The sequence below is a fragment of the Nomascus leucogenys genome, chromosome 12 (assembly GCF_006542625.1).
Source record: "Nomascus leucogenys isolate Asia chromosome 12, Asia_NLE_v1, whole genome shotgun sequence".
Taxonomy (NCBI): domain Eukaryota; kingdom Metazoa; phylum Chordata; class Mammalia; order Primates; family Hylobatidae; genus Nomascus; species Nomascus leucogenys.
This window is the reverse complement of record NC_044392.1, coordinates 8,562,826-8,590,349: the sequence shown is the minus strand read 5'-3', so window position 1 is coordinate 8,590,349 and position 27,524 is coordinate 8,562,826. Positions and strand designations below refer to the sequence as shown.

Genomic DNA, 27,524 nt, shown 5'->3' with positions numbered 1-27,524 from the left:
CAGTTACCCTGCAGCAATAATGACAGCTTAGTTGGTTGATTCAGTCTTCATTTTCATGGTTTAAAAAAAAACAACAAAACAAAAACAAAAAAAAACCCTTTCCCACCATATTCTCACTTTAGAAAACTTGGAAAACACAAGAAAAAAATACATAAGAAAATTGAAGTCACCCATGATTCTATGTCCTCCCTACAGATTCACTTCTGATCTACAGGTGGTGATTGTCATTTCAGAAACAAGGAGAGTCAGCAATTACCAGCCAGCCGAGGTCCTGGAAGCTGACGTAGAGCTCGTGCCGCCGGCAGACCTGCCGGCCATGGGAGCCGTGGATGTCATCTGCAGGGACAGAAGAGGGGCAAGGTCTTTTCTGGGGTTCCTGCTCTGTGCGGCTACTACAGGGTACCAGGGTGGGGGATGCCCCGATGAGCACATTTGTCAAATAAATGAATGACAGGAAACCATTTGGTCTCATAAAGCCCATCCCTGGAACTCTGCTTGTGCCATGACCCAGCTCAAGAGCCTGCCATGGCTCCCAATGGCTAGAGTGACACTGTGCCCAGTCCTCCCCTGTCCTTCAGCCTATGAGCGTCTTTATGCTCCAGTAAACAGCCCAGCAGGACCCTCAGCCATCCTGTGCCTCCTCCTCTCTGGAGACCCCTGTGACTCCAGCCCACCCTCTCCTGCCACACCCATTCCCAAGGTTCAAGTGGCTCACGACCAGGCCAGTCAAGGGCCGACTCCCTGGGAAGGAGGGTATGGGGTTGGGTCAGGCCTGTCCCTGATCCTGAAGGGCTTGGCCCAGTTGGGGAGAAAACTTTGCATAAGCAACCGAGGATCCTGCAGGGTGCCCAGGCACAACCACAGGTCACGAGGGGCTGCGGCTCCCAGGGAAGGGGCAGCTGATTCTGATGGAGGCTCCTGAGAAAGACCTGGAGGAGCCAGGGGGAGAGAGGGGGCCTTCTGGGCAGCAGGGACAGCCAGAACAGGCCTCTGGAGTGCCGGTCACCAGGGTGCATCAGGGCAAAGATGGTGTCAGGAAAGGTGGCTGGAGAGTGGCCGTCAGCTTGAACCGACCTGAGCCTGAGGGCTCTGGGCCACCACTTGGTTCTCGCCCTGCCTCAGCCAGAAGCCCACAGGGCCTCGGCCCCAGCCTGCCCGACCCTCACCAAAGATCCCTGGGAGTCGGTTGGCCTGCGGCAGCTCGTTGGTTTTCTTCGGCTGCCTCCTCCTCAGTGGCCTCACTGCCCGAGGGGTGCGGATGGGACTCGGACTGGCCCTGAAGAAAGTGACCACAAAAGGCTGTTGGGAACGTGGGGCCCGTTGACCCAGCAGGCCGGCCAGGCCAGGATCCACGCTGTGCCCTGAGACAGAAAGGAAAGAAGGGTCACTCACGGGCAGCGGCCCTGCAGCAGACACAGCAGGGGTCTCTCTGCCGGGGACTGGGCAGGTCCAGGAGCGTGGAGGCTGAGTACCCAAGGGGTCCTGCTGAGACTCAGTTTCCACATCTGAAGCCTGGAGTCCTTGGTCCAGCCCCAGCCAGTCCACATCTCTCCTGGGGGCAGATTTGGAGGAGGTGGGGGGGTGGAGGGCCTCAGTGAGCCGCAGGTGGTGTTATTAGTGACAGCTGTGTCAGGCATTTGTGAAGTGTTTTACAAGTTGGAAGATTTTTCCCACGGATCACCTCATTGGGTCTTTACAGTAACCCTGCAGCTCCTACTTCACAGGAAACCCAGAGTCCTACTGCCAGTGACTCTGAGAACCAGCGCTCCCACCTTGGTCCGAGGACCCCGAGGCCTGTGTTCTGTCTTCTGTCCTGCACTTTCTGGGGTGTGAATGTCAAATTTATCAGCGAGACAGCTCATGGCAGCATCTGCCAGGTTTAGCGAGTGCTTGTTCTGCTGGGCACAGCCCAAGAGCAGGGCACTAACTGTCCCCCTGATGCCCACAAGGGAGATGCCAGGCAGAGCAGAGACATTGGAACCAAGTCCCAGAGCCCAGGTTTCAGCCTGCGGCAGTCTCATTCCAGAGCCCAAGTTCTTATGCACGAGCTGGGTTTATGGACAGGAAAGAAAAAAAGCGCTGGTTCTCAGTCACTGGCAGTAGGACTCTGGGTCTCCTGTGAAGTAGGAGCTGCAGGGTTACTGTAAAGACCCAATGAGGTGATCCGTGGGAAAAATCTTCCAACTTGTAAGACACCTCACAAATGCCTGTGACACAGCTGTCATTAATACCACCTGCGGCTCACCGAGGCCCTCCACCCCCCCCCCACCTCCTCCAGGAAGAGTGACGCCTGTAAACAGGAGATTGTCCCCCACAGCTGCTTCCAGACTGAGGATGCCGCTGAAAACATGATAACTAACCCTGGAGATGCCAAGCCTCACCAATAAAACTGTGTATCCTGTACTTGTTTGGATTTCAATAACCTTTCTATTGTAAAAGCATTTAACCATGATAAAGTTTTGAGAAAAAAATACCATATTAAAGCCTCTCCAACTTCCATACATTTTCATTTTTCTGGGCTATTCTGTCCATTTAAGTTTTACACAGTTGTCAGCTCAGCAAAGAAGTCCTCGTTTTTTTTTTTTTTTTCAACTTTCAAGTAGCCAGGTATGGTGGCTTACACCTGTAATCCCAGCACTTTGGGAAGGTGAGGCTTGAGGATGGCTTTAGCCCTGGAGTTCAAGACTAGCTTGGGAAACATAGTGAGACCCCATCTCTACTAAAAATAAAAAAATTAGCTGGGTGTGGTGGCACATGCCTGTGGTCTCAGCTACTTGGGAGGCTGAGGCAGGAGGATTGTTTGGGCCTGGGAGGCTGAAGTGAGCCATGTTTGTACCACTGCACTCCAGCTTGGGTGACAGAGCATGATCCTGTTTCAAATAAAAAAATAGAAATGTCTGCTGTTTAAAAAAGTCTCGGCACCGTGGCTCACGCCTGTAATCCCAGCACTTTGGGAGCCCGAGGCGGGCAGATCACTTGAGGTCAGGAGTTCAAGCAGGAGTTTGAGACCAGCCTGACCGACATGGTACAGAAATTAGCCAGGCATGGTGGCGTGTGCTTGTAATTCCAGCTACCCGGGAGGCTGAGGCAAGAGAATCGCTTGAACCCAGGAGGCAGAGGTTGCAGTGAGCTGAGATTGCGCTACTGCACTCCAGCCTTGGGGACAAGAGCGAAACTCCATCTCAAAAAAAAAAAAAAAGTCTCTAAAATAAACATTTCAAATGTATAAAATCCCTTGGAGCAGTACACCATAATTTACTTGATATTGGCTCATCATCAGACACGTAGGTTACTTCCTGGTTTTCACGACAAAGATGGGAGTGCAACAGAGCCTCTTCACTCTGTGCATGGGTGAAATTTCCTGATACTGAATTGCAGAAGCATGATTACCAGCTCACTGTCTTGTCTCTTTAAACAGTGCCAGTTGTTCAGTTTACACGAAAGTACATTTCACCTCCACTTTACAAGCACAGACGTACACACGTATGTACACACATGCATATACGTAGGTCTGTATAAACAGATGCACATACGCTTAGACACACATTATACATACAGATGTATTTACTCCTATGCAGTTCTCCAGTACACTCTACAGGTCAAGGACACTGCCTGCCCCACCCGCAGTCCCAATCAAAGGTCAGCCCTTAAGCAGCTGTGCCTCAGTCCCGGTGTCCGCTGGCCACTTGACTGAACAACCAGTGAATCCAGAGACCAAACTTTGACCAGTGACATCACCTGCCACAAAGGAGCATGGACAAGAGCTGCTGAGACAGGGAGGCTGTGAGCTGCAGGCGCTGACAGGAAGGAAGCCCAGAGAGAAGCCACTGGGCAGAGCTTGGTTCACGGTGAGTCAAGGTTATGGGGAAGCAACAGAAATAACAAGGAACAGAGCCGGGGTGTAGAGGAAAAGGCAAGTGAGGTCACAACGGGGAGAGAACAGAGCAGCCTGTGTGGGGTGATGATGGTTACCAACCCGGCACTGGAGTGGCACTCTATGGACTGGCTGACACGTGGGGATGGCCTGGGGTCCAGGGCAGCCCTCCAGGCTGCATGTGTGGCTCTGTCCTGTGATTCTCTGGTGAGCCCCGGAAGCCTTGGGGCCAGAAGGGCCATCAGTCCTGCAGGCTTTGCTCACTATTCTGTGCAGATGTGTTCAAGGGTATTATGGGGGCTCTCCCAGACACAGGATAGAATGTCGCATTAGTTACACCACAGACCCTCACAGAGCCCCTCTGAGCCAGGCCTGCCTTGGGTGCTGGGAACTCCTCAGTAGGTCTCAGAGGCCAGGCGAGCCTGACTGGGGAAAGCAGCTAATCCCGGGTTCCCATTTTACAGAAGCAGAAACTAAGACCCAGAGAGAGCAGCAACTGTCCAGGATCCCAGAGCGAGGTGGGTCAGGGCCAGGATTGTCATATACTTTCCAGCAAATTGCAGGGGCCTGGCTGGGTATGGCTGGGGGAGATGGGGGTGGTGAAAGAGGACTAACAGCCAGTCTGGGTTCAGAGCCCTGCATCTGGCAGGCCTGAAGAAGCTCCCCCACCCTACTCCTCTCCTTCCTTGCAGTGCTCAAGGAACACAGAAAGGAGCTGATCTGTTTTCCTTTTGTTTTTAATTAAAGTCGCAGCTCTCTAGAGGAGCACAGTCCACCTAGTCCACCTAGGGAGGAAAGTCGGAGGCCAGCAGCAAACCCCTCCCAGCGCTGGGGAAATGTATTCCCGCGGTAACCAACGTCCCCTGGGGAACCCGGTGGGATCCCCTAAGGAGCGCACCTCCCCGCCCAGATCCGGGTCCCGCCAGGGTGCTACCTGCTACATGGGCCTGAGGTTCGGGGACACAGCAAAGGCACACCCCGTGCTCTTTCTGACGTCGTCCACCGTCAGGCCCTCCCAGAGCTCCGTCAGCGTCAGCCCTCTCTTCCTGTGCACGTCGAACACGGCCTTCTCGGTGATGATGCGGTCCACGCACCCCTTCCCGGTCAGCGGCATGCTGCATTTCTCCAGGATCTTGGGGGTGTTGTCGTTTGTGCAGTGCTGCATGGTGACCACCACTCTGGTCTTCTGACTGGACACCAAGTCCATGGCACCGCCCATGCCTTTCACCTTCTTGCCAGGGATCATCCAGTTCGCCAGGTCGCCGTATTTGGAAACCTGCATGGCTCCGAGCATGGTTAGTTGGATGTGTCCCCCTCGGATCACGGCGAAGGAGTCGTCGCTGGCGAAGAAGCAGCCCCCGGGAAGCACCGTGACCGTCTGCTTGCCTGCATTGATGAGGTCGGCATCCACCTCGTCTTCCGTGGGAAACGGGCCCAGGCCCAGGATCCCGTTCTCACTGTGAAGATGGACGGTCATGCTGGGGTTGATGAAGTTGCTGGCCAGCAGGGGGATGCCTATGCCCAGATTGGCGTACATGCCGTCCTCAAATTCCAGAGCTGCGCGTCTGACGATGCGCGTCCTGGGGTCCTTTCTTTTCGGCGTTTTCATCTTCCTCTTTCCGGATCCTTAAGCGCTCGATTAGTTTCTCGTATTTCTGCCCCTTTATCACGCGATCTACGTAAATGTTAGGAACGTGGATATCTTCTGGGGGGAAAGCCCCCACGTCCACGATCTCTTCCACCTCCACCGCCGTGACGTCTGCAGCTTTGCACATGGGCACGTTGAAATTGCGGGCGCTTCTCCTGAAGACCACGTTTCCTGCCCGGTCGGCCTTCCACCCTTTCACCAGGGCGAAGTCCGCCCGGATGGCGCGCTCCAAAAGGAAGTGGTCGCCGTTGAACTCCCTCACCTCTCGGGGCTGGCTCATGAGCGCCAGGTGGCCGTCCGGGGTGTAGCGGATGGGGGCACCCCCTTCCTGGACCAGGGTCCCGTAGCCCGTGGGGGTGTAGAAGGCGGGCACCCCGGCGCCCCCCGCGCGGATGCGCTCGGCCAGGGTGCCCTGGGGCGTGAGCTCCAGCTCCAGCTCTCCTGCCAGGTACTGGCTCTCGCACAGCGTGTTCTCGCCCACGTAGGAACAGACGATGCGGCGGACCTGCCTGGCGGCCAGCAGGAGGCCCAGGCCGAAGTCCTCCATGCCCACGTTGCTGCTGACCACCTGCAGGTCTTTCACGCGGGTCCTGAGCAGCGCGGCGATCAGGTTCTCGGGGATCCCGCAGAGCCCGAAGCCCCTGACCATGACGGTCGCCCCGTCAGAGATGTCCTTCACCATCTCCACCGGGTCCGTGTAGAACTTGGCGCGGGGCCAGGGGCTGGTGGCAAAGCAGCAGGCGCAGCCCTGGGACAACGCGAGCCCTGAGCCGCCGGCGGGGACCCCGCGCCCGAGCGCCGATGCCAGGAGCCGCAGCGCCGCCATAGTCGGCCCGGGTCGGAGGCCAGGACAGGCGGTGTGAGCCCCGCGTGCGCCTCGGGCCGCGCGTCACAGAGCAGGGAGGACGCCCGCGCTGACGCACTCCCTCCCAGCAGGTCTCCAGGGCCAGGCGCAGGCTCTAAGCCAAGCCTGCGACCCGCGACAGGGAGGGGCTGTTCCCCTGCTCCGCCCTGGGCTGGGGGCCCCAGAGTCAGTCCTCCGTGTCCAGCGCACAGGCCCAGGCGCAGGACAGAGCTGAGGTCAGGCTCCGCGTGAAGGGCACAGGCCAGATCCCCTCGCCCCAGTGGAGCCTCAGACACAAACTCCAACCGCCCCGCCCAAGCTTCCCCGCAGCTTCCCCAGCTCATTAGAGATACCAAGTGTCTAATGAGCAGGCGCCACTGAGTGACACCGACGCTCATGAACACCTTCACTGGGCATCACTCTGTGCCAAGCACCCTCCTTTAATCCTGTGACAACCCAGACAGTCAGTGCCTGCCCCACTACAGCCCCCCAGAGCTCAGGTTCACCCCTCACTGCGACAGTGGGGACACTATCCCTCACCTCCATCAGGAAGGGTCCCTGCTCTGAAGAGGCCCCTGTCTGGTCCTCTGCATCCCCCCGCCCTCTCCACCTCCCCCACTCCAGCTCCCTGCTCCAACTTGTGTGGAATTTTGCAGTTTTCTTCCCTCTGCACAGAATCACTCCATCACAGCAGTGTGCAGGCGTCTCCTCACCTGTAAAGGACCTGCCTTGTCCCAGGTTCTCTCCAGCCCCAGCCCATGTCTCTGCTCCCCTTCCCCAGCAAAGGTTCTGGAAAGAGCTGTCTCCTGCCTCCACTGCCTGTCTCCCTCCACCTCCTCAGTCAGACCCACACTCCACAGATATCTGGGCCATCAACAACCTCTGTGATGGCAAAACCCTTGGTCACTTCTCTGTTCTTGCCTTCAGCGCCCACAGCAGGACACAAATGACAAACCCTTGCTTCTGGAAACACTTTACTCTGGCGTCTGGGTCACCTCATCCTCCAGGTGTCCTGCTCCCTCTCTGGCTGGTCTCTGTGGGCTCTCTGTGGCCCCTCCTTGTGAGGTCTCTGGATGTTGGAGGTCCCAGGGCTCTGGGCCAGGCCCTCTTTCTTCTCCATCACTACCCTCCTTCCCTAGATGACCTGGTCCCATCCCATGCTTTAAACCCACTTACATGCCAGCACTTCTCTTGCCTGGGTCTTCACGCTCACCTGTCCCTGGAATGGCATTTCCATGAGGACCAGTAATCTCAGTAACATCCCAGGGGCTCAGTAATATTCCAGCCAAAAGAGAACCCTTGGCCACCCACCTCAAACCTGCCCTTCATCTATCTTTCCCCAACTCAGGCCAAAAGAAAGATCTATTGAAAAAAATCCACTGGTTCCATCCACACATCATTCAGGCTTCCTCCCATTCCCTCACCTCCTCACCACCTATAAGCGTGTCCTGACACTGAAATCGACTCATCTTTCTCCATCTCCACTGCTACCAACAAGCCACTCACAGTGCCCACCTGGACCATTGTGGGGCCCCCACACGTCTCTCTGACTTCACTCTTGTCCATCTCAGTCTCCTCTCTCCACTGAAGTCAGGGGGTTCTTTACTTTATGCATATATTAAGTTCGAATTTTACAACAGTTGATAGTTACATAAAACTTTGCAAAGACGGTACAGAGGCTAAGGTGGGAGGATCGCTCGAGCCCAGGAGTTGGAGGTTACCGTGAGCTGTGATTGCTCCACTGTACTCCATCCAGCCTGAGCAACAGAGTGAAACCCTGTCTCAAAGAAAAAAAAACTACACAAGGAGTTCCCATATACCTGGACCCAGTTTCCTCTGGGGAATGTTAACATTTTACACTAGTAGGGTACCTTTCTCATAACTAATGAACCAGTACTGATATCTTATTATTAAGTAAACATCATGATTGATCTGGATTTCATAACTTTTCCCTAATGCTCTTTTGCTGGCCCAGGACTCCACCCAGGACCCCACATGCTCTGAGCTGGTCTCCGTAGGTGCCTCTGGGCTCCTCCAATTTCCCAACCTTCCCTTTTTTTGATGAGCTTGGCGGTTTTGAGAAGCGCTTGTCAGGTATTCTGCGGAAAGCCCTTCTCTTTGGGTTTGACGGTTTTCTCATGGCTGGACTGGGGTTTCGGGTTCACGGAGGGGGCCCTCTGAGGCTCAGTGGCCTTCTCCTTCCCTTACACCCAGGGCACATGCTGGCGCCGTGCCTGTCACTGCAGTGAGCCTTCCTCACCTGGCTGAGGCGCTGCGCGTCAGGTCCCCCACGCCCTGTCCACACCGCACTTTCGGGAAGCAAGTCATTGGGTGCAGCCCACGGAAGGGGTGGGGAGCTCTGCTCCACCCCGAGAAGGGGTATCTCAGAGGGTTCTCTTTTAAAACCTGAATCAGATCCTGTCATCCTCCACTGCTATTAAATAAAATAAACGACGCTAAGAACCCCAGCACTTGGCCCTGGTTTACTCTGACTCAGAATGGCCCCTGGGACCCCCGCCCTCACCACTGCTCCATGGCGCCCCCTTGCAGGGCCTCAAACACACCCATCTCGTGCCCACTTTGGCCTTTGTATTCCTCCTGCCTGGCATAAAAGAGGCTCTCCCCAGTGTCACTTGTGGAATGAACAAGGGCGTGAATCCCCATCCTGCGGAAGAGAAGACGGGGTCTGGAAAGGTAAGTCCCAGCCAAGGTCACTGAGGCAGGGCACTGCCGAGCTGGGCCTCAAACCCAGCCTCCTGGCCTCAGTGCCTGAGGGTACAGCCACTTCCCCTCCTTCCCTTCCCAGGACAGAAACTCCCAAGGTGGAGGCTGCTCCGTGGGAAGAACTGCCTGCTTCCTGGGAAGCAGACGGAGAGGAGGGAGCAACCCCACTGGGCCAGACCTTGTGCCCTGGACCTCAGTGACCCTTGCAGCGGGCACAGCTGGTGAGGCCGGGCACCCAGGGCCACAGGAAGCCACTACCACTGCCTGTGCTGGCACAGAGAAGCCCCAGGGGCTGCTCCCACAGAGCCCCCAGCCTCACCATCCTCAGTCTCCACATAGAGGCGGAGTCCCAGGTCCTTGTGACGCTTCAGCAGCCAGCGGTCACTGGCTGCTGTGACATCCAGCACCAGCCAGCCCTCGTCTCCAGCTCGGATCGTCTGAAGATCCAAAAAGAACAAGTCAGACTCCCTGTGGACATGAAAGAACAATTAACTGGCGGCCGGCACTGCTGCCTCCATGTCTCCAGGGCCCACTGGGGGCTGTCACCGGAGTGTCTCCTACCTGACTCTGGCTGCACCCGTTCTGAGCCTCATCTCATTGCCTCAGCCCACAGAGGTGTACACATGGGGAAACTGAGGCTCAGTGGCTCAGTGACTCATCCAAGTCCCCACAGCCAGGATGGCAGAGCAGGGACTTGAAGGCAGGACTGTCGCTGGGGCTCTTCCCGCAGTGCAGGAGGCTCGGGCCAAGCATCTTTCCCGTCTTTGAGGGTCTCTTTCGGGTCCTCTGGGAAGTGCTCCACCCACCCCCACTCCCTGCTGGGCTGCCTTGACCATGAGACTGTGAGGCGGGCAGGGGCAGGGGGCACCTGGGCCAAGGGGAAGGCACCTGTTGGACTGCTCCTGGACCACCTGGAACATGCTGATGTGGAGGGTCCTGTTGAGCAGGTGGATGCTGGGCACCTTGTAGATCCGGAACTCTGCAGCTGTGACCGCCTCCCCAGCCGGGATCTGGGTCAGGTCAAAGCGGAACTCCTTCCAATGGGGCTCCTGGTGGCCCAGGGCACGGTCTCGCTCCACTAGAAGACACAGCAGAGCTGGGCTGGCACTTGGAATGTCAGAATGGCTCAGGCTCTGGAGTGGGCAGAGCTGGTGTGAGCCACCGCCCCCAGCCACCCACCACTCAAGGTGGAGGGGACCCAGGGAGGCCTGGGTGGGGCCGGCTTCCTTTTGTGCAAACGTTTGTTCCAGGCTTGGTCCCGGGGTGTAGACAGGGCCGAGAGGCCCTGCAGCCAGGCTCACCCTGAGCCCTGCATCTGGCTGGTGCTCAGCAGGCCCCAGGCTCCAAACCTCGAACTCCCGTTGCGCCCCTTCTCAGCCTGGCTGGTCCTGGGACTCATAGATGAGACAGAGGAGGGAGCCTCCTCTGGGAACTTCCAGGCTAAAGGGAAGATGGACATTGGACCCAAGGCAGAAAAGGGCCCCGGCCCTGCAGGGAAACCTGGTAGACAGGGACATAACCGACATAACCGATGGCATCTCAGGGGACACAAGCCATCCAGAGCCTGCCCACTGCCTGGATGGGAGGTGCGGCAGGGGAGGGCTCAGGGCTGACAGCTGAGCTGGGCGGAGGCATGAGTGCAAATCTGCCATGGTGTCAGGAAGATGGGCCCTGCAGGGGCCGGCCAGCCAGGGCAGAGGGCCAGGGCAGAGGGCCAGAGCAGAGGGGCCTGAGGGCAGGGCAGGGAAAGCAAGCACCAGGAAACAGCAGAGGGCAGGACACCCACGTTTCCTTTCTGGAACAAGGTGGAAGAGGAAGGAGAGAAACATGGAAAGGAACAAGAAAAACCAGGGCAGGAGTGACAACTCCTGGAGAGGCCAGTCAGGTGCTGGGGAAGTCAGAGGGTCTCACTGAGGCGAATCCCGGGCCAGGAGCCTGGGCTGCGCCTCTGGCCAGTGGGAAGCACAGGGGACGGGCGCAGCAGGGAGGCGGTGTGGGTGGAGGGGAATTAGAAGACACGGTGGAGGCGAGGGTGGAGGCCGGGCTGGAAGTGAGATGGGCAGCAGGGCCCCGTGGCGGGGGCTGGGCTGCCAATCAAACAAAGGCTGCAGTTGCGGAATAAAGCCCACATCTCCCCAGGTGTCCGGAAATATCCGGAAATACCCAGGACGCTATATTTAGGGCAGTCTCACTTTAGCCTCCCATCCCTTTCAAACTCTAGAAATCTGTGTTTCCGGAAAGCAGGGGTGGGAGCCGCCCAGTGCCTTCCCCAAAACCCAACACTGAGATTTCAATGATATGTTTGAGAGTCTTTTTAAAAATTCTCTCTGGTTACTGGGCTCAGTGACCACAGTCAGGTTTGGAAAAGCACCAGGCTGTGCGGGCCGAGGCGGATGTGGGGAGCACTTCCTGTCCTCGCGGTGGGGACCTGGTCCAGCCACGGGCAGGCGAACAGCTGTGCGGGGCAGGGGACGGGGCCAGACGTGTGTGGGCAGGAGGAGGTGGCCGCTCATCCCAGCCCAGGGCGGAGAAGAAATGAACTTGCCTTGTCCCACAGCACCCGAGGGTGCTGGGCACGCAGCAAAAGCTCGCCTGAGAGCTGGGCTGCTCAGATGCCGTGACGCAGGCGATGATCTCTTCCCATAGGCAGAGATCACTGATGGCAGAGCTCTGGACCTCCTCCCATGAATATCTACACACGTGTGCTCTCTTCCCTAACACACTCACACAACACGACTTGGGTGACGATTTCAGTGGGTTCAGGAACTGCAGACGCCCCTGTGTTACATGGCTGTGTAAGAATCCCCCATTTGCAAGATGAAATCAGTCCATGCTGTTGGCTGTCACAGGGCATGCGACAGTGATGGAGCAGCTCAGTCCCGGCTTCTCCTGTCCGCTTTCAAAGCGTGGCTCTATGTGCTTGTGCCCCAGGGCACAGCAGGGCTGCTGGGTAGGTCCTGGGGCTCAGTGGTATCCCTGTCGGCAGACCACATGCTGACTTCATGTGGGATCCGAGGACTGAGGGAACAGCCCACAAACCCATCAGCTCTGTGGGGACGCCCATGCTCTGTGGCCTCCCTCCCCGCCTGACCTGGGGGTCTACCCAGGCTGACTCAACAGTTTTGCTCAACTGAACCGACCTGAGTTCCAAACTTCCCCGCTGTGGGCTTGTGAAATCGATAAACCACCCAGGAATTCCAGCACAGGAAGCTGCCTCCCCTGGCTGTTCCAGGCAAGCCTGGAAGTTGGGAATTTTTTAGGAAAATGATGATTTTTATCAGAAACTGATAAAACTTCCTGGGGTGTGGCACTGAAATAGGCATTACTGTGACGGGCGAAAGGAGTGCCCTTTGTTTGCTGGAGCCGTGTGGGTCTGGAGCTGGCCAGTGGTTGTGCCTTTGGATAGAAAAGATATTTCTCAAAAGCTGGGGCTGAGGAAGAGCATTTGTTGGGACCCAGATTTTACCCTGTGAAGGTTCGTGGGCAGACAGCCCCTGCTTTAGCCGCTAAGAGAGCATTGAAAAGGGTAGATTCTCTGGCCAGTAGCTGGGCTCCTGGTCCCAGCCCTGACTCTGTGAGCAACCTGTGTGACATCAGTCTCCTTGTCTGCGAAGTGGGGATTCTGTCCTTCCCACCCAGGGCTGTGAAAGGGCAGGGGCCATGGGATAGGAGTGGCAGCCATGGCTCTGGAGGTTAACAGCTGCTTTTCCAACTTAAAGTATCAAAGTGACAATATCCAGCCAGGACCATCAGGAGGCCACGTCTGAAACTCAGCAGCCATGGTGGGGAAAGGGAGATGTTCAGTTTTCTTTTTTTTTTTTTCTTTTTCTTTTCCTTTTTTTTTTTTTTTGAGACGGAGTCTTGCTCTGTCTCCCAGGCTGCAGTGCAGTGTCACAATTTCAGCTCACTGCAAGCTCCGCCTCCCTGGTTCACACCATTCTCCTGCCTCAGCCTCCCCAGGAGCTGGGACTACAGGCGCCAGCAACCACACCTGGCTAATTTTTTGTATTTTTAGTAGAGACGGGGTTTCACCGTGTTAGCCAGGATGATCTCGATCTCCTGATCTTGTGATCTGCCCGCCTCAGCCTCCCAAAGTGCTGGGATTACAGGCGTGAGCCACTGCACCTGGCCAGTTTTCTTTTTTTCTAAATAAAAGTATAGAATGAGAGAAAATACACCATGGAAATCTATCAGTTCAACTTCTGGGTGCCTCCTTTTCACCTGCCTGATCTTTGTCAAGGCACTTAACCTTCTGGGCTCAGTGTCCACGCCTGCAAAATAACATTTTGAAACAGGGTCAAATTAAACCTGTGAAGAGCCAGGTTTGTTGACGGTAATCAGTACTTGGTTACGGTCCAGCGAATGCTTCTCCCACCCTATTCGGGAGCATTTCCTTGTCAGTGAATGCCCAGCCCCCACCTTCCCATAGAACCAAGGTCTGGAATCTCCCAAAGATGCCTGGCTGAGCGGCAGCACCTCAGCAATGCCACTGGGACGGTCCCCCAGTTCTGGCTCAGACAGAAAGTACCAAATACAATCTCCTCCCATGTTCCCACATGTGGAAACAGAACCCTGACTCCTCGCTGGACTTCTTCTGCTACCGTGGACCTCCGTCTGATGCTGGGAAATGGGGCATAAAAACCAGGCTGGAACTGGCCAAAAGCGCTCGAGGCCTCTAGATAGGTCCTCAATACACAGCATGCGATGCCTGCTGCTGCCTCCCAGTGGCTGCTGATTTGAGGGTCCATGGAGGGAATTCATGGGAAAGGCCTAGGTTTGCACAGCGTGATTTCTTGGGTTTTCCCAGTAAAATTCTGCTGCCAGTTGTAAGGTTGGGAAGTTCATTCCAGGGCTCCCTGTCAGATTCAGATAGGCTGGGGGGCCCATGCAGGAGATATTCTCTGTCCGGCCAATGTCCTGATCCCAATCATCTGAGATACATCCTGCCAGGAATCCTCTCTCTATGATGGCCCTGGAAGGAGCCATTGATGTTTGGAGCAAGGTTTCTGGGCAGTACATTTATTTCCCTCATCTGCAAAATCTGGGACAGTGATCCTATTTTTGAGGGTCCCATAATTTCACTTTTGGGCATGAAGGAGGAACTTCCTGACTGTTACCTTCTCATGATCTGAAGGCTTTATAAGAATATTGACTTTTCCTCATTCATTTTTCCTGGTCACAGCCAGGAATATGAATTAATTCATTATTCAGTACATTTTAAAGCAGTACTAATGGTGCACAAGTCATTATTTAGGTGCAGGAGACACTGAGGTAAGCAAGATGGGGCAGCTCCTGCCCCCGTGGGGTTTACAGGCTTGCAGGGAAGTCAGATAACAAACATGAAAGTTAACAAACAAGATTAGCCTATGTGCTAAGTGCTAGGAAGTACACAAAGACAGGGGGACTGGCAATAATGCAGGGAGTGTGGGGGCTGCCTTATTTATGTTTTTAACTTGATTTTGAAATACTTTAGGATTATTTAGATCTAAAGACAGGTGGCATGAACAGTGCAGAGACTTCCCATACATTCTTTCCCTGATAGCTTCCCCTAATGACAGCTACTTACATAACCAATCTGTAGTATAAGAAAACCAGGAAATTGGGGGGGCGTGGTGGCTCACGCCTGTAATCCCAGCACTTTGGGAGGCTGAGGCGGGTGGATCATGAGGTCAGGAGTTCAAGACCAGCCCGGCCAAGATGGTGAAACGCTGTCTCTACTAAAAATACAAAAATTAGCTGGGCGTGGTAGTAGGTGCCTGTAATCCCAGCTACTCGGGAGGCTGAGGCACAGAACTGCTTGAACCTGGGAGGCGGAGGTTGCAGTGAGCCAAGATCGTGCCACTGCACTCTAGCCTCGGTGACAGAGTGAGACTCCGTTTCAAAAAACAAAAACAAAAACAAAAAAACAGGAAATTGATACTGTTAACTAAATCCAGACTTTTCTCTAATTTTACTAACTGTCCTACTAATATCCTTTTTCTGTCAAGGATTCAATCTAGGACCCCATGTTATTAAAACATGAATACATGTAGTGTCATTTCCCTTGGGGCCCCACTGATCTGACTATTCCTCAGTCTTTCCTTCCCTTTCAACCTTGACACTTTTTTTTTTTGAGACAGGGTCTTGCCTTGTCACCCAGGCTGGAGTGCAGTGGCACAGTCACAGCTCACTGCAGCCTCAACCACTTGGGCTCAGGTGATCCTCCCACTTCAGCCTCTGAGGTAGCAGGGACCACAGGTACACCCCACCATGCCCAGCTAATTTTTTAAAAAATTGTTTATTGAACAAGGGCTCATTATGTTTGAGTGGCCGAGGCGAGTGGATCACAAGGTCAGGAGATCAAGACCATCCTGGCCAACATGGTGAAACCTCATCTCTACTAAAAAACAAAAAATTAGTCAGGCATAGTGGTGTGTGCCTGTAGTCTCAGCTACTCGGGAGACTGAGGCAGGGGAATCACTTGAACCTGGGAGGTAGAGGTTGCAGTGACCCAAGATTGCACCACTGCACTCCAGCCTGGGAGAGAGAGCAAGACTCCATCTCAAAAAAAAAAAAAAAAAAAAGACTGTAAGCATAGTGCCACTATGCCTGGCTAATTTATTTTTTGTAGAGATGAAATCTCACTATGTTGGCCATGCTGGTCTTGAACTCTTGGCTCACTTTGCTGGGATCATAGACATGAGCCAATAGTGATTTTCTTTTTCATTTTTTGAGACAGGGTCTCACTTGGTCACCTAGGCTGCAGTGCAGTGACGCAACCTCAACCTCCCAGGGCTCAAGGGATCCTCCCACCTCAGCCTGTCAAGTAGCTGGGACTACAGTCATGTCCCACCACACCTGGCTATTTTTTTTTTTTTTGTATTTTTTGTAGAGATGGGGTCTTGCCATCTTGTCCAGGCTGGAATAGTGATTTTCTATTTCCTTCTTTCTTTCTACATTTATTAACTGGAATTCTTTTGAAAGAAGACTTGTCCTTTCTTCTACAGTTATTTATTTATTTAAATATTTATTTTAAGACAGAGTCTTGCTCTGTTGCCCAGGCTGGAGTGCAATGGCATGATCTTGGCTCACTGCAACCTCTGCTTCCTGGGTTCAAGTTATTCTCCTGCCTCAGCCTCCTGAGTAGTTGGGACTACAGGTGTGTACCACTATGCATGGCTAATTTTGTATTTTTTTTCAATAGACAACAAGGTTTCACCATATTGGTCAGGCTGGTCTCGAACTCCTGACCTCAGATGATCTGCCTGCCTTGGCCTCCCAAAGTGCTGGGATTACAGGTGTGAGCCACTGTGCCCAGCCTAATTATTTATTTATATCATATGGATTCAAGGGTATTTATCTTATTCTATCGGCTATATCCAATACTATTGTTATTTATTTCATTGCTCAAATTGTTCCAGTTTTGGCCACTGGCAGCTCCTTCAGGTTGGCTCCTGTGTCCTTCTGACCATCCCCATCATCCTTTTCTGAGCACTTCTAACTGGCACGGCAAGATGCTCTAGGTGCATCCTGGGAGTTTCCATCCCCATCCCTAGAATCAGCCATTTCTGCAAGGAGTTCTGTTTTGTTTTGTTTTGCTTTTTGGAGAGATATTTAGAAACCAAGATTTGGGCACTGTGTTGCTCACTGTCCTGGAGTGTCAATACTTTTAGGCCCTTTCAGTGGACAGAGCTAGGAAATATATGTGTGTACATTAATGTGTGCAAAAACACACATCTGTATGTATTGGTATATATATATATATTTTTTATTTTAAATATCTGAGGTCATATTGGCACCTCCAATTCCAGTCCAGTGTGGGGTTTTCTTTTCTTTTCTTTTTTTTTTTTTTTTTTTTTTTGAGACAGTCTCACTCTGTCAGCCAGGCTAGAGTGCAGTGGCGTGATCTCAGCTCACTGCAACCTCTGCTGCCTGGGTTCAAGCAATTCTCCTGCCTCAGCCTCCCAAGTAACTGGGATTACAAGTGCCTGCCACTGAGCCCAGCTAACTTTTGTATTTTCAGTAGAGACAGGGTTTCACCACCTTGGCCAGGCTGGTCTTGAACTCCTGACCTCATGATCCACCCGCCTCGGCCTCCCAAAGTGCTGGGATTATAGGCATGAGCCATCGCGCCCGGCCCAGTGTGGGGTTTCTTTAGATGTGATGTTTGAGAAGGCCTCGTGAGTAAGATACTCTAAGATCAGACCTGAACACTTTTGGGCATTGCTGGCAGGAATGCAAAATGGCACAATCCCTAGGGTAGGAAATCTGGCAGTAATCTAGCAAAATGATACATGCTGTGACTCAGAAACTGTACTTCCAAGAAAATGTCCCAGCTGGCTGTGATGGCTCACATCTGTAACCCCATCACTTTGGGAGGCCAAGGCAGGAGGACCACTTGAGGCCATGAGTTCAAGATCAGCCTGGGCAACATAGGGAGGCTCTGTCTCTAGAAAAATTTTTTAAATTAGCCAGGCATCAGAGGTTGTAGTGAGGTGAGATCACATCACTGCACTTTAGCTCTTTGTTTTGAGGCAGAGTGAGACCCTGTCTCAAAACAAAACAAACAAACAAACAAACAAACAAAATTAGCCAGACATGATGGCACTTTGCTTATAGTCTATTCAGGAGGCTGAGGTAGGATGGCTTGAGCCTGGGGGGTAGAGACTGCAGTGAGCTGTCACTGTGCCATGGCACTCCAGGGTGAGACTCTGACTCAAAAAAAGAAAAAGAAAAAAGCAAGGTGAACAGTACAGATAATATACCCCTTGCTACAGTTTGGATGTGTTTTAACCCTGACAAAACTCAGGTTGAAATTTGACCCCCAATGTGGCTGTGATGGGAGGTGGGACCTAGTGGGAGGTGTCTGGGTCATGGGGATGAACCCCTCATAGACTAATGCCATGGAGGAGGGGGCCAGTGGGTGGGTTTCCCTCTCAGGGGAATGGATTAGTTCCCTAGACGGGGGAGGCTGCTAAAAAGTCTGGCTTGCTCTCTTACTTCCTCTCACCACATGCTCTCTTTGCACTGTCCTTCCACTTTCTGCCATGAGTTGAAGTAACCTGAGGCTCTCACCAGATGCAGCTGCCCAGCCTTGAGCCTTTCAGCCACTAGAATTGCATGCCAAATAAACCTGTTTTCGGCTGGGCGCGGTGACTTACGCCTGTAATCTCAGCACTTTGGGAGGCTGAGGTGGGTGGATCAGCTGAGGTCAGGAGGTTGAGACCAGCCTGGCCAACATGGTGAAACCCCATCTCTACTAAAAATACAAAAAATTAGCCAGGTGTGGTGGCGGGTGCCTGTAGTCTCAGCTACTTGGGAGGCTGAGGCAGGAGAATCTCTTGAACCCAGGAGGTAGAGGTTGCAGTGAGCTGAAACTGTACCATTGCACCCCAGCCAGGGTGACAGAGCAAGACTCCATCTCAAAAATAAAATAAAATAAAATAAACCTCTTTTTTTTTTTGGTAAATTACTCAGCCTTAGGGAGTCTGTTACAGCAACACAAGACAGAATAAGACAACCTTGTATCTAATAAAGGGTGAGCCCATCATCATCCTCACCATCAAACACGGGTCACCTTGAACAGGTTTCTCAACTGTGGCACCACTGACATTTTGGCCAGATAATTCTTTGTTGTAGGGGCTGTTCTGTGTACTGCAGGACGTTGAGCAGCATCCCCGGCCTCTGCCCCTTAGCCGACAGCAGCACTCCCTTCCCCTCCCCATTTGCAACAACTAAAAAGGACTCCAGATATTGCCAAATGTTTCCTGGGAGGCAAGATTGTCAGTAGTGGAGAAACACTGCGTTTCAAAAATGCTAGGGATCCATTCATTAGTCTAAAACATGGAAAGTAAGGGGAAAAAATACCCTCGACTGTAGGAGAAGGAACCAGTTGTGTGAAGATGTGGACAGCCTTCTAGGCAGAGGGAACAGTGGATACAAAGGCTCTGCATGTTTGAGAAACATCAAGGAGGCTGGTGTGGTTGGAATCTAGTGGTCAGGGGGCTGAGGTGTATGAGGAGGTTAGAGTGACAGGCAAGGCCAGTTCATCTCCAAGAAATCCTGTTTCTCAGCCTCCAAGAACTCAGCACAGTGATTCAAAGAAGCCCTGTGACTTGGGAAGAACTTTAAAACTTCAATTGTTGCCAACCAATATTGTGACAGTCCATGACCCTGGGAGGTGAGAAGTCACTTGGGCCACAGTGCGCCTGTAGAGCTTTCTGCAGCCAACAGGGACTGGTGACAGCCAGTTCCACTGAGACACACCGGCTGGGGGGCTTGGCTCAGAATCCAGGACAGACAATGCCACCCACGCAGAGCTGCACATGGGAGGCAGAAAAGGTTACTTTCTGAACCACCTCACTGTGGCTCTGGGAAAATAAACAATCAGAGAGCCCTCAGCCTCCTCCTCCAGCCTTGGATAAAGCAATCTCCGGACCCTGCTCTTCCAGGAAAGGCCACTGTGGGCAGGAGGTGGCCTTCACCAGGCATGGCCACCAGCTAGGCCTCCAGATGCCAAACCCTGCGACCCTCAGCCCGACATCAACAAGGGCTCTGGCTATTTTTGTGCCCTGGGCAATTTAGTCTCACCCAGACAACCTAAATCTGTCTTATTTCTGACCAAAAAATGAGACTTCAAAAGACACCCTCATCTTCCAGCTCAGAACAGAATCCTGTGGCCTGTGACCCGTCCCACCTCCCCTCAGACCCTCCCCAGCCCCGAAGGGCCCACAGGAAGAGTGTCCCAGGGCCCTCCCTGCGCTGGCCCTGCCATCTGTCCCTCGGGCCTCTGTGCCGTCTGCCTGCAGACGCCTCCGCCAGAGTCCCTCCTGGAAGCTGCTCTCCCCGGGTGGCCCCGTCCCTCTCAGTCCGGCTGAGAAGCCTCCCAGTCCTCAGACCCCAGGCAGGTCAGGCTTTCAGCCTCTCCCGGCCCCCATGCCAGGGCTTGCTGTCTCTGGTTCGGCTGTTCCTCTGGACAGCGAGCCCTTGGAGGGCCGGGAAGGAGCCACGTGGGTGGACATGGGAGGCTCGCGTGTCAGCTCATCGGCCGCCGTGCTCCAGGGCCCCAGAGCGGGGGTGCCCCGGCCCCTTCTTCCCAAGGGCCTCTTGTCCCCAGGACAGCGGCTCAGTGTCCGGCACTCAGAGCCCTTTGGGCTGCATATCACTGCCAGTCTGGGTGTGGCTACCATGTCCCCGTGTGGCTCCATCAGAAGCCACCGACATTCCCATTGCTGTGGACCTGCCTCCTCTCCCGGCCTGGCCCCTGAGGGTGGACAGCGGCTCCCCCAGAGCCCGGGGCGCATGGGCCGGGCCTGCCTGGCTGGTTCCACAGGCAGCAACGGCAGGGGGCAGGGGCACTTCAGACCCAAAAGAAGGCTTGGGCCCCACAGCCTCTGCAGGCCAAGGGAGGGCGGGACTCATGACCTGTGGGTCCTGAAGGGGCTCCTCCCACCCAGAAATCTCAGCACCGCCTCGAGGCGGGCCCAGGGCTCCATGCTGAGGTATTTCCAGCCGGGTCTCATCACTGGCTTGCTTCGAGGGCTGTTTCCATAAATGGTGCTGCTCTCATAATTACCGGCCCAGGCCTCAGACAGCTCTGGACCCCAAATTAAAAGGGAACACCCACACACGCCACCACATCAAGCCTGCCAAGGCCAAGAATAGATCCCAGGAGATGTGAGCAAGAAAGACGCAATTCCTCCAGTGAAATCCCGGGAAAGAACTGAACTGTGGGAATTTTCCAGAAACAAGTGGTCACGGTGACACATCCTCTCTTGCCTGTGGGAAAGAGGTTCCGGGAGGAGGGGGGCTGGGTGCACCTCCCCACCCTGTGCCTCAGCCTGGAGGAGCCCCCATCAGCAGGCAGGGGGTGGGCACATTCTTTGGTCAGAGCTGGAAAGGCCTTCAGGCAACCCTGCAGAGATGGGGAAACTGAGGCCAAGGAGGGGCAGAGGGTTTCCAGGGTTAGATTAGAGGCCCGTGTCAGATTAGAGGCCTGTGATGTGGATGTTCACATTTGGGGCCAGTGTGAAATGAGTGGCCCTGGAGTTCAATGGGACATATTGGGATGGGGGTCACCCGTCCACAAGGCCCTCCTATCAACAGACGCCCGAGAACGCCAGTGAAGCCACCTTCCTCCAGGCAGGGCTCTGTGGGGACGTGGGGTCCCAGGGGAGGGCCCAGGGAGCTATAGCACCCATTGTCGGCCCCCACACAGACAGGGAGGGCTGGCCCCACTCTGTCCCACCCGACCAGACCCAGGCTCCTCCTGGCTCCCTCTGCCTCCTGCTGGGCTCCTCTTTCCCTCAACTTCCTGCCACAGGGTGGAGGGCAGGGGCGGGGAAGAGTCAGAATTGGTCCTGTTCTCAGGTTGTTCAGGGGTTGCTGGGGAGTAGGAGAAAGAGGCGCTAGGTGAGCCCCTGGGTCACACAGGCAGAAAGCGACTGGAATCCTAAGAGAAGTGCACGCAATGCAGGTGGGGCTTCTGCCTGGAAAGAGCCTGTCCCTGTGGGATTGTCGGGTAGGGGCAGAGAGATTTATGGAAACCCTGACCCACCTTCATTTAAAAGTGGGTGGAGTTTTCACAAGCAAAAATGGAGGTAAGTGTATTCTATGAAGGAGCTACCCAACGAGCAATGGCACAGAAGTGGGGCACAATCGATCAGCCCCCATCTGTAAAGTTCCTACTGTGTGTCGGCCTCCAGCTGGCCACACTGCATGCAACCCCAGGAGGCTGGCTCACTGAACTAGTCTCAAAGGTGTGGAAACTGAGTTTCAGGACTTTCAGCAAGCTGCTCAACATCACACAGCTCCCAAATGGCACACGCAAGATTAAAACCCCTGCTTTAATACATCCACAGAGGGATGTGGATAAAAGTGCTCGGAACAACGCGAATGTCCGTAACGATGGATGGACTGTGGTATGTATATTCATGCAATGGAATACAACTCAGTTACGAAAAAAAGAACTACAGATACAACAACATGGAGGAGAATGGAAAAAGGAGTATGCTGGGCCAAAGACTAGACTCAAGAGTATGCCCTGTAAGATTCCATTTATGTGAAGTTCAAAGAACAGGCCATGGCAATGACAATCAGAAAGTAGTTGCTGGAGGGATTGTCTGGTAGGAAGGGGGCTCCCTAGGGGCACCCAAGTTACATGCTTCTGCAGAATCTGAATTTTGTAGAATGAGCATTTATTATTTTTATAAATCCCCCCCAAATAAAAATACTTTAACAACAGGCTTCTCAGCTTACAATACACATTCACATTTCGTTCAATTCGACAGCACTTACTGCATCTAATGATAGGCGGGGACCTGGCCTGGGGTGGAGGCAGCTGCTGTGTCTGACTTGGAGGCAGGGAGACAACCTGCTATGTGGCCTTGGGAAAACCACCTAACTGCTCTGAGCCTCATTCTCCTCTCTTTTAAACACAGATGTGACAGCAATTGTGAGATACCAATGAAGGAAGAGATGCGGAGGTTCTGGGCACGTGGGCATCGCTGGGTATCATCTCACACAAGCCCGCAACAGCCCCATAAGATGAGTATCTCCATTTTACAGAGGAGGAAACTGAGGCTTGGGGAGGGTGACTGGAAAGCCCAGATCACACTGAGATCAGGTGTCAGTGTCAGGATGCAAATTCCGTGTGTGTGGGTCTCAGGTTAGAAACCCCCAATCTAGCCCTGTCTGTCCTGCCATTGTTCAGCCCCTCCTGTTTCCAGATGGGGCGTTGCTGTCTAGCACACTCGACAGTTACCTTTAGGGCTCATGTATGTATTATGTGCCTCTCACACTAGAAAGCCATCTCCCTGAGGGCAGGGACTTTACTTTTCTCATTGTTGTATCCCCAGCAACTAAAACTGTGCCTGGTCCGTGGTAGGTGCTACAGAACTATTTGCTGAATGAATGAATGGGAAAATGAAAGAGGTCCCTAGAAAAGAACCAAAGGAAGTGGCCCTGGGGCCCACGGAGATGGTGCCACCCTTCCAGGTCACACGGCTGGCAAGGGCAGAGCAGGACCCAGGCCAGGTCCTGAATTCCCACTCAGTCCTGCTTCTCCCAAATCCAGACGGCTCTGTTCATCAACACCCCTGTCCATGGCCACCGGAGACCACAGGAGCAAATCTGTCTGGTTCAGGAAGGGATCAGGACAAAAACGAAGCTGCCTGCATTCTGATCCTGGCTGGACTTCTGCCTGCTAGTCCTGCTTATGCCTCAGTTTCTCAATCTGGAACATGGGCACCTGCCTCTCTGCTGACGTGGGTGGAGAAGGATTCAGAAGGAGTGTGCAGAGGTGGTCCTTCCTGCCATCCTTCCTCCCTCACGAGGGGCCGGGCCGGCCTGAGGCACTGGGGCCAAGGCATGGCGGTGTTGTGGGAAGGCGCCTCTGCCACAGAGCCACAGGGTCAGGGCTGGGAGGCACCTTGCTTTTCTGATGCCATCACCGTAGAATGGACGAGAAAGCAGAGGTCTAGGGAAGGGAAGGGCCGTGGCTCAGGACATGCAGGAGTTAATGGTGGGCCCAGGCAGCACAAGAACCTGGGTCCTGCCTCCCAGCTCAGGGCTCTCCCCTCCCTGAGCACAGAGAGACCAGGGACAGAATCCAGCCGCTCCATCACTGTCCTGCCCAAGAGAGCCCAGGTCTACAGGCTGATATGGATGACAGGCCAGGCAGGGCCCCGGCTCTGACCCCAGCCCTGGCCTCCCAGTGCAGGCTCTGAACATCACGACACAGGCTTGGCTTCCTAAAGCACCTGCTCTGCACAGAGGCCTGAGCCATGGTGGGAGGCCTGTGACAGCCCCGCCCCCTGGGTCCCACAGGCTGCCATCAAGAGTTGGGCCCTAGGGGTACCAGGCCTGGCTATTCAGGAGTCAGATGAAGCTGATAGGAGAGGTGGAGCTGGCGGGAGCAGGTGTGGGAGCCTGGGTGTGGGCGGTGACACCACAGCGACCCTGCTATTAGATCCCTTGGTGGCCTCTGCCTGCATGCCTATAATCTCAGCTACTAGGGAGGTTGAGGCAGGAGAAGGGCCACCAACCTCCAGGGGCCTCCAAACATGCAGAGCATCCTGGTATGTGTCTAATCCATGCCCCCCCGCCGCCCCACCCGGCCTCAGTAATTACCAGTTAAAGCTACTCTGAGAGAGTTCTACTAGTGCAGTTAGCACAGCAGAATAAAGAAGGCCTTTCTGACAGCTGGCTGCGCCCACCCGCAGCCTGGGCTTCCACTAACAACGATCTGCTTGTTAATCCCACAGCGCTGGACGCCCCGAGTCTTCATGAAGTGCTCAGAGCTGGTGCGGGAAGAAGCTGGGATTTGGAATCCACAGCCGTGGATGCACCTTGGATGTGCTGTGTGGCCCTGGGCTGGCCATTTAATCTCTCTGAGCGCATGAAACGGGGCTGGCAAAACAGTCTCACATGAATTAAATGAGGAATTGTAAGGCTGTGAAAGTTCACATGTGGCCAGGCATGGTGGTTCATGCCTGTAATCCCAGCGCCTTGGGAGGCTGAGGTGGGAGGATCGCTTGAGTTCAGGAGTTCAAGACCAGCCTGGGCAATATAGTGAGACTCTCCGTCTCTACAAGAAATATTTAAAAATTCTCTGGGTGTGGTGGTGTGCAACTGTAGCCCTAGCTACTGGGGAGGCTGAGGGAGGAAGATTGCTGGAGGCCGGGAATTAGAGGTTGCAGTGAGCTATAATTGCACCACTACACTCCAGCCTGAGGAATGCAGTGAAATCCTGCCTCTTAAAAAAAAAAAAAAAAAAAAAAAAAAGAAAGAAAAGAAAAAGTTCACACGCTACTTTTCATTTTAAAAATGAGTACAAACACCTTTGATTGGCTTTTAGAATTCATTTCTGGGTTTCATGTGTATAAGACATGTGGAGATGTTCCTGTCACCTCCACACTAAGGCTGGGCCACAGCTGGGAGGCCAACAGTGCCCAGGTCCAGGTTCACCCTCTGAGGGGAGCAGCACAGACTTTCTACTCCTGCCCCTCTACCAATCACACAACAACCCTGAGGACAGATCACCAGGTGCCTCATTTTATAAGGAGCGACCAAGGCTGAGAGGGTGAGGAACTTCCCTAAGGTCACACAGAGGGGTAGGCCCTGCCCAATTCACAGCAACAGCGCTACCAGGCTGTGCATGCCTTGACCCAGGAGATGCCAGGGGAGGTAGGATGTGGGCTGGGTGGTGGTGACTCATTCTGATGGGCGGCTCCCCCAGGGACATTCTTGGACAACTCTTCTTGGTCCTGAGCCCAGTGTCAGCCTGTCCTGATGACAGAGCCCCAGCCCCAGCTTCACAGATGGTCTCCTCTGTCCCACATCCCCACCCTGTCCTCTAACTACAAAAGCAGCATCCAGATCCCACCGGCCAGAGTCCTGTGCCTGACACTGGGCGTTCAGCGATGGTGAACGGCTGCCTCCTGCTGCTCACCCCCACCACCAGCTCTGGGTTGCGGGAGGCAGAGGCTTGGCCATGCCCTCTTCTACCCTAGTGTAGAAAGCAAATGGCTGATGGCCCCACAAAACCTGCTGTGGCTCAGTCCCCTGTGTTCCTCAGCCCAGACTCCTCAGAAAGCTCTCTGCACCCTGAAAGCCTGACCTGACAACAGAAATGTCATCTCATGGAGCCCTGGATGGACAGTCAGGCTTCCTGGGCCTGTCCTGGCTCAGCGGCGTAGAGGCTGCGCTGTCGTAGGCATGGCGCTGCCTCTCTGAGCCTCACTGTCCTCATCTGGGAGATAGGGATGAAGACCGTGGCTGCTATCAGGGTTGTCGGGAGGATGAAGAATTAATGATGCTGTCTGTGGAGGGAGGCTAGCGGCTGGGGAGGTACCCACTCCCTGCTCTCAGCTCCACAGCTCCCCGACTTCGGGCTGAGCTATGGTCCTTGGCTCCCAGACCCCGGCCCGGCACTAGCCACAGACAGGAGGCAAAGCAGATGGGGGACCTGACCAACAGTAACTACACGACCATAGACCAAAGAGTTTAGTACTGGAAAAAAAAAAAAAATCTGAGATCTTAAGGAATAAATAGCTCCAGGGTTTGATACAAGATGTTTGCAGACAGGAAAAGCCGGGCTTTGCCTGGGAGAACACAGTGGGTCCACCTGCCCACTGGGCCATTCCACAGGACCGGACACTCACCCTATACCAAGCCACATGCCAGGTGCAGGGCCCAGGGTGACAAGGCCACAGTCCTTGCCCCACGGAGCTGAGTCTGCTCCTTCCCCAGCCGCTCCCCTGACAGCCGCACCCCACCCAGGCTCCGCACAGGGAAGAGCCTGCTGTGGACTCAGGGCACGCGACTCAGCTCTGGTCACTCTGATGATGACCACAGGTTTCCACGCTGAACTTTGTCCCTCTCCTCAGTACTGCCCTTATCACAGTGACAGCATCCTGGCCTCTGTTTACTCACCTGTCTCCCCAGGACCAGGATGTCTTCCCCGGGCAGCCCAGGTGGGCAAAGACATCACTTGATTCTTACTCCTGGGTGTGTTTGGGGCAGGGTGAAGGCAGCGCCTGGGAGTCCACAGTCTCCCACACCCTGCTCCTGACCACCCCGCAGCCCAGGGGGCCCCATGACCCTTAGACCTTCCCTAACCACGGCGGTCCCACTCCCCTGTGGTTCGCGTCCACCGTCTGTAATTTCCCGTTCGGCCAGGGCCCGGCACCGCCCGCGGAGGCGCGCCCCTCCCCTGCAGCCAGTTTACTCCGAGGGTCTCCGCGCTGGCGGCCGCACTCACCCATGTTGACGAAGCTCATGACCAGGTCGGCGCGGCCCAGGCGCCGCTCCGCGAGCGCGCCGTCCTCGTCGTCGTCGCCGGCCATGGCGTGGTACAGGTCCAGCATGAAGAGCGGCGCGGACGCGGGCAGCCGGGAGGCGGCGGGTGGCGCGCGGGGCCGGGGCCGCCCAGGCAGCCCGAGCACCGCCAGAATCTCGCGCTGCACGTCCCGGCGCTCGCGCGCGCCCAGACGTCGCTGGGGACAGCCGGGCGGGGGTCGCGGGCCGGGGCCGCCCCCGCCCAGCGCGCACAACGCCAGGCCCAGGAGCCAGAGCGGGCCCGGGAGCGCGGCCATGGCGGGCCGGGGGCGCTCAGCGGGCGCGCATCAGCTCCGCGGCCGCCCCTGGGCCCGGGGACGCCCCGACGGCGAACAGGGAGCTGAGTTCGGCGAGCAGGGGGCGGGGCTCGGCGGGCGGCGTCTGCGGCCTCAGCGCTGGCCCTGGGGCGCCCTCCGCGCGGCACCTGCCCAGGCTCCGGGACAAGCGGACGCTGACGCGGACGCGGACGCCAACGCTTCGAGGCTGCTCTGACGCCTGGGACTGTCAGTCAATCCGTCTGTCGCCGCCGTTCCCACCAGTCCGGCTGTGGCTGCGGTCTGCGCAGAGCAGGGGCGACGAGCGAGCTCCCAGCGACCCGGGCGGCGCGATTCCCGCGA

At 55.0% G+C, this 27,524-nt stretch overlaps 2 protein-coding genes across 2 annotated transcripts in view; both read right to left on the bottom strand.

Annotated features, from left to right (window-relative positions):
- Nucleotides 1–27,524, bottom strand: part of BMP8A (bone morphogenetic protein 8a) — a 34,606-nt gene extending 7,082 nt beyond the window's left edge. The window contains exons 1-5 of the mRNA XM_030823519.1: nucleotides 26,831–27,524; nucleotides 9,979–10,168; nucleotides 9,410–9,558; nucleotides 1,167–1,361; nucleotides 257–336 (exon numbers count right to left, since the gene is read on the bottom strand). Coding sequence (XP_030679379.1) covers nucleotides 257–336; nucleotides 1,167–1,361; nucleotides 9,410–9,558; nucleotides 9,979–10,168; nucleotides 26,831–27,164 — 948 coding nt within the window. The 5' untranslated portion in view covers nucleotides 27,165–27,524. The remainder of the gene's footprint in view (nucleotides 1–256; nucleotides 337–1,166; nucleotides 1,362–9,409; nucleotides 9,559–9,978; nucleotides 10,169–26,830) is intronic.
- Nucleotides 1,389–6,348, bottom strand: LOC115837500 (succinyl-CoA:3-ketoacid coenzyme A transferase 2, mitochondrial-like). Its single transcript, XM_030823171.1, is given in 4 exon segments — nucleotides 1,389–1,552; nucleotides 1,742–1,898; nucleotides 4,773–5,457; nucleotides 5,459–6,348. Coding segments are annotated over 4 exon segments (1,896 nt in total).